At 38.7% G+C, this 6091-nt stretch overlaps 1 protein-coding gene across 2 annotated transcripts; it reads left to right on the top strand.

Moving 5' to 3' along the window:
- Positions 1-1500: 1500 nt before the first annotated feature.
- On the top strand, positions 1501-3682 carry LOC119293832. 2 transcript variants are annotated; one of them, XM_037572182.1, is made up of 6 exons: positions 1501-1605; positions 1884-2045; positions 2200-2373; positions 2483-2536; positions 2920-3069; positions 3156-3682. In XM_037572182.1, exons 1-6 carry the CDS (start codon positions 1507-1509, stop codon positions 3510-3512), a joined length of 996 nt encoding a protein of 331 aa, XP_037428079.1. In that variant the 5' UTR covers positions 1501-1506; the 3' UTR covers positions 3513-3682. The 2 variants fall into 2 exon arrangements, with proteins under 2 accessions (XP_037428079.1, XP_037428080.1); XM_037572183.1 differs by lacking the exon at positions 1884-2045.
- The last annotated feature ends 2409 nt before the right edge of the window (positions 3683-6091 follow it).

The following is a 6091-nucleotide window of genomic DNA, read 5'->3' as shown; positions in this document are numbered from 1 at the left end:
GTCCTACATCGCACGCACATTGTTATGGCTGCCTGTTTCTATTGTTTTCCCTCATCGCAGATAGTTTGAGTGGATTAACCGTGTGTCTTGCATCACACACGCAACTAAATTCTGAACCGTGTTTGATGGCTCCGCCATCGCAAACGTTTTGCACCTTTTTTACGGTTTTTTACACCACTGTTTGCGATTATTGCATCGCACACAGTTTTGGTAAAGGGTCTCTGATTGTAGTGTCGCGTTAGCAGTATCCTACAGTAGTGTAATAAATTCATATTAACTCAGGAAAATGCAAATAAGATATTAAAATGTTTAGAAAAACATGACCATATGTGTATGTCATTTGCATTCATGACAAAAGTGTTGATGATACATTTTTAGGTTTAATAGTATCAATACAATCGTGTGGTTTAAACAACACCTTTGTCGTGAATGCAAATGACATGCACATATAGGTGTTGTTTTTCTAAACATTTGGATATTTTATCTGTATTTTCTCAAGTTAATATGAATTTTTTAATGTTTTGAAAGTGATGATCAAACGGTAAGAGGGAAAATGCATAAGAGGAGTGAAGAGGCTTGGGCAGGACCGAGGATTTTTGGAAACTAGGGGCGAAACAACCGAGTGGGACACAACTAGGGGCATAAAATTGATTATCCCTAAAAGATTTAAGATGGAGAGATTACAACTTTGACTACTGCCATGAACCTGTAGCCCAAAGGCCGGACTGCTCATGACTCATCTTGGAGCACGAGCATCGAGGTTTGTGATGACGGAGATGAACTCCCCCTACGGTAAGTATCGTATTTGGGGTGAAAATGAAGATTACCTCATCAACATGATGTGGCGGTGGCAGAAAATTTCTTAATAATTAGGGTGTGGAAATGGGGGTATATACGGACCATCGGGCACCGGTGGCCAGCCAAGGGGTCTCACATGCTGTAAGCACCCATAGCCCTAGGACGCATTGGGCATGTGGGGCCCATCTGGTGTAGGGCCAATCTCTTATGGCCTTCTGATGTGTTAAAACTTCCAACACCATTTTTGTTTTGTTCTTCCTCGGACTTTTTCTAGGGATTTTTCTAAAAAAAATAAATAAACAACAAAAAAAAGAAGAACTAGCATTGGGAACTGGATTAATATGTTATGCAAAAAAATTCAATAAAAAGTATACACAAAGTTTGTAATTGATAGCAATATATTAGATGCCTTTTGGCTCAGTACATAGTTGTTTAATTTTGGATATGGAAACAAATGTACTTCAATAAGTACACAAATCAAAGTTGCATATCTGGATTGCCATTCCATAAATTTCTTCCAAGTAGCACTATCATAGTATCATATTTAATGAGAAGAGATTTGGTCATTTATTTCTTGATCGTGAGGGGGTTGTATATCATTTATTGCTCTATTGCAGGCTGTGGTCGCGTGGAAATTAGGAGTAGCCCCTCTATATAATAGAACTCCCATGGGAATATTGCTCTATATGTGTTCTCCCCCATCTCAATATGTCTCATATTCATCTAGTATTGGAAATCTTTGTGTTATGCACCATATTTTTTGTGCATCAAGGCCTGGCAGATCAACTTACTCTGAATACCCATGAGGTAAACATAGGTATTCTATTTGATAAAAATTTCCACCAAAATATAAACTAGAAAGTCCATACATCATGTACAATGAATCTCCCAGTTGTTTATGTGTTTGGATGTGGAAATAGAAGATTCAACATACATGTGGAGTCAATCAACAAAATAATTCCTTCTTTCCTATAACCATCCATTATTATTTGTTTATCATTTTTAGATGAGTTGATTTTCACACCGGCAAATAAGAAGCTACAAATCCATATATGCATACTTACATGATCCTTTTTGTCTTGAAGGAAAATATGGATGCATCATCGATGCTCAATAGTATGAAGGAAAACCCAACAAATTCACAATATATGGATTGCAATTTTAGTTCAACGGATATTATATATATGCCTCAGATATCATATGCACAAGCTTTACCATCAAAAAATGATGATGACACAAAATATTATGTGAGTTATATACTTTGCTCCTCTTTACTAAAAAATAGTTTTAGATAATATTGAATTATTTGTGATTCTTACCAAAATATTGATTCATAGTTTGTTTCTCTACATTGTTGAAGTGTATGAATAACCTCCATCTTTAAATTTACTCATTTCATAGTTTGCCGTACATTTGACGGATGATAATGACAAGGGATACTATGGAATATCTGCTAACATGGATGTGTATGGACACAATCTTAATGTCGGGCAACTGTCAGCGGGTGCAATTTGGATTCATAACTGGGAAGGTGATGTTAACAAAAAACTCAATACAATTATTGTTGGTTGGGTGGTAAGTCATCTTTTTTTAGTCTTTGAATCTCCATATTTTTTTAAACGGTGTTGATGTGTTCTAGTTTTGTATTTCTTATATTTGACTTGTGTTTCCAATACTTATGTAGGTTTGGCCATATCGGTTTAATGACTCGCGTACTCACCTTTTTACGGTTTGGACAGTATGTTTCTTCCTCTTATTTAAACTTGTCATATAGATAGTCCACAAAAAGTATGTGAAATTTATTATTTTTCTAAGATTTATAGTTTGAAGGTAACATGATTTTAGAGAACTCCGAGATAAACTAAGTTGATAGAATGATTGGATAAACTACTTCTCTAGGTGTTCTCAAACAAGCAAAATAATTAGGAGTTGGTTTTGCGTAAATGCTGGACAATGATAATGAAATAATAAGGGGAAACTCAAAGATAGAGGTAGAATTGTCTATACATGGAAGAATTATAATTTTAAATAATATTCCAAAATAGGAGTTGTTTATAAAAATGAGCGAATAGATATTAGACAATGTGGGATGACATCTAAATGATATGTTTGGAAGTGCAGAAAGATAATCATCGAAGTACAGGGTGTGTCAACCTTGATTGTCCTGGCTTTAAAGTCGTGAAGGGGTCCCCCATATCTCCCGGTGATATCATAAGCCCTGTCTTTGGTATCAATAGGAAACGCCAAACGATTACTATTAGAGTGTCCAAGGTATGTTTTCTCAATTTTAATTCATTAGGGATGCAGAAGTACTCATTTAATTATTGTCCTATATGTTTGCATGAATAAAATTGTAGGAAAGTTCAAGTGGGGACTGGTGGTTGTACTATGGCATCAACGGTGTCCCAATTCCAGTAGGTTACTTCCCAGCATCACTATTTGATAGCTTATCTACGAAAGCCACTCAAATTTCAATTGGAGGCCATGCTCGAAGTACTAAAAATACTATAGCTCCTCCTATGGGAAGTGGAGCCTTTGCCTCTAACCCTGGTCAAGCTTCATCTATCCATGATATCTGGCTCATCCACAAGGATCGTAGAAGCACCCCAATTGGCAATGATGCACGCACTAAAGTTACAGATGGCAAGCTCTACTCTGCTTCACCCATAGGAAGAGCGCAATTCTTTTATGGAGGCCCGGGAGGGAAATCTTAGTGAGGTGGATCCGAGGACCTATGTAATGCAATGCATGAATAAAAGATTGTAAGAAAATATGCTAGTTTATATAGTTCCTTGGTTGTGCGGCGATCGTTATTGGCCTGATAAAAGTTCGTTGAAGTTTGGCAATGCATCACCATATTTAGTCTCGGCCGATTTATTACTCATTATAGATGGTCCATACTTGCATATTGTTGGAACCTAGTAAAGATAGCATTTTGGATGTCTAGTCCTAATACTCCATAGAATTATTTGGATTTCATATTCACTGATTCACTTGAAAAGTATCTAAGCTCTGCACCCCATTGTGCTTGAATAGACACTCGGAAAGGATAAATATGTGTATGCTCGATCAGGGATTTGGATGCTATAGAAGATACATTCCCTTGTAACTTTGGTATCACCCGGTCGTATCGTGTCGAGATTAATGCACCGCTGACCACGAAGGTGACATGGTTGGTTCACTAACGTTCTAGCTCCCGGATGGATAAACACCTTACGTCCTGCCTACTGACATTAACTAATCAATGGTAGGATTACAATGGTGTAGATCTTATCTAGAGAGATCTAGCTTATGAGTCAAATGCCTTAGAAGTCCAATGTTCTTTGACGGAGGTCTGTATGTCTCTTATATTAGTAGGTGAATGTCGTAGTACCTTCGAGGGATATGATATGATTGAGCAATCCTTCTTTTTTGGAGAATATGATCGAGCAATCCTACCGTTACGCGAATGATCTTCCGTTATATAGCTACATTCCTGACTAAGTGCACCCATCATTACCCCCTTTGAGTACCTACTTGGGCGCAATGAGGCGCAAGACACAAAGGTCCCTAGACACTCTTTTGGGTGACCCAGTCTGAATGCACCATTGGACATACCCTTATCTCACTACTTATACTTACTCATCGACAAACATCACACTAGTACATGAAATGAGTTAGCGAGCCTTGGTACTTCTAAGGGGATGAATAGGGAGAGTTGCATCCAACTGTTCTCATTCTAAGCTTTTTCCCTATTTCCAAGAACAAAATGAGCACTTTAACCTCGGCGGATCACTCCATTCAACATGATTCAATGTGTTCCTAGAAACATCCATTTGGGCATGCCTAACGCTAGCCCTAGGAAATGGTATCCGAAGTTGGAAGGAGGGTCCCTCACCCCTTGACCAGCATCACGTAAGGTGGGCAATTTAGATTTTTTGAGTCATTTGAAAAATTCAACTTGATCCAACTCACAAGTTTATAAATTACACACACATGAATCATATTGGATGTTCAAAACCAAAATAGAAATTAATAAACTCTAGAAATTAATTTTAGGGATTTATTAAAGGCCTATATGCATGTTTCGTATACAAAAAGTTGTTTCAAAAATTATATTGGGTGGAAACTACTATTCTCATACTCAAAACAAGTATTTAGATTTACTGGGTTTTTTTCTTGGACTTATGGAATAGATTTGGTAATTATAAAGGTCGTGATCAATCTCCTATAATTTTTTAAAAAAATAGAAGTTATGTAAAACACTATAAAATCCATTGGGCTGAATTTAGCCGATTCCTTCTCTCCCCAAGGAACAGAATCGCTCGAGCGCTACTTAGCCCTATGTTGAGCTGCATGTAGTTCTACCTTCACAACCACTGATAGGCGGAGCCCATCTGTTAGGGTCATCTTGGACCTCTAGAACGGCTGCACCGAGCATCATCCTGCGCGTGCTCCTCCCAAAGACGCCAAACGAACACCTTCTCCTTGTGTGCGTGCGGGGGGAGGGGGGACTTTAAACATGGTTGAGTGGCCATAACGATAAAGCTCAATTGTTGGCACGCACAACTCCATCCTGGCCACTAGCGCCTATATAAACCCAACCCTAATTTGCCCATCGCACCCACGAGTGCATATCAAGTGATATGGGAGCTAAAATGCTCCCATGCTACGATGTGCTCTCGGCCATTGGATCTCATATCCAATGGTCAGCCAGGAGCCCTAGAACATTTTCAAAAGAGCCCTTAAGGAAGCCCATAATTGTACCCTAGTCCACATCCCCCATATGTTGACCGTTGGATGTGAGATCCAAGGCCGAAATCACATTGTAGCATGCGAGCATTTTAGCTTCTGTGTCACCTGATATTTTTCCTCACACCCACCACGACAAAACCAGTTGGCATTGACAGGAGAAAAGCATTTATCACTGACTCGCCACGAACCTGTATGTAATTTCACAACGGTGATGAGTGGTAATCACTGATGAACTGGCCGGTCAGTGATGTCTATCAAGAGGGTCCAAAAGGAAAGTCATCGCTGACTGGCCATACGGACACGACTGGTCAGTGATGATTAGCGGTGGCTTTGATAGATCAGAGTTGCACTGCTACCCAAGAAGAGTTGAGAGAGCTTAACCATGATTGCTGCTAGCTGGGATTTTTTTTCTTCAATTGCAAGCCTAATATAAAATGGATATATAATGTACAAAACTACAACTTAATACACGTTCAAACTTCAGAAAGTTGAGAGCTGAACCATGATAGGTGTCGTATCAGCTTTGGCCTTTTGTAGCTTTTGATTGGAATAAGCTGCC

The sequence above is a fragment of the Triticum dicoccoides genome, chromosome 4B (assembly GCF_002162155.2).
Source record: "Triticum dicoccoides isolate Atlit2015 ecotype Zavitan chromosome 4B, WEW_v2.0, whole genome shotgun sequence".
Lineage (NCBI taxonomy): Eukaryota > Viridiplantae > Streptophyta > Magnoliopsida > Poales > Poaceae > Triticum > Triticum dicoccoides.
This window is presented reverse-complemented; position numbering and strand designations above follow the sequence as displayed.

Bases quoted from the DNA above. Each gene is read 5' to 3' on its own strand.
- LOC119293832 (XM_037572182.1), top strand. From the start codon at position 1,507: ATGTCTCATATTCATCTAGTATTGGAAATCTTTGTGTTATGCACCATA. The intron at 2,046-2,199 runs GTGAGTTATATA...CTCATTTCATAG, and splicing joins ATGATGACACAAAATATTAT to TTTGCCGTACATTTGACGGA. The intron at 2,537-2,919 runs GTATGTTTCTTC...TTGGAAGTGCAG, and splicing joins ACCTTTTTACGGTTTGGACA to AAAGATAATCATCGAAGTAC.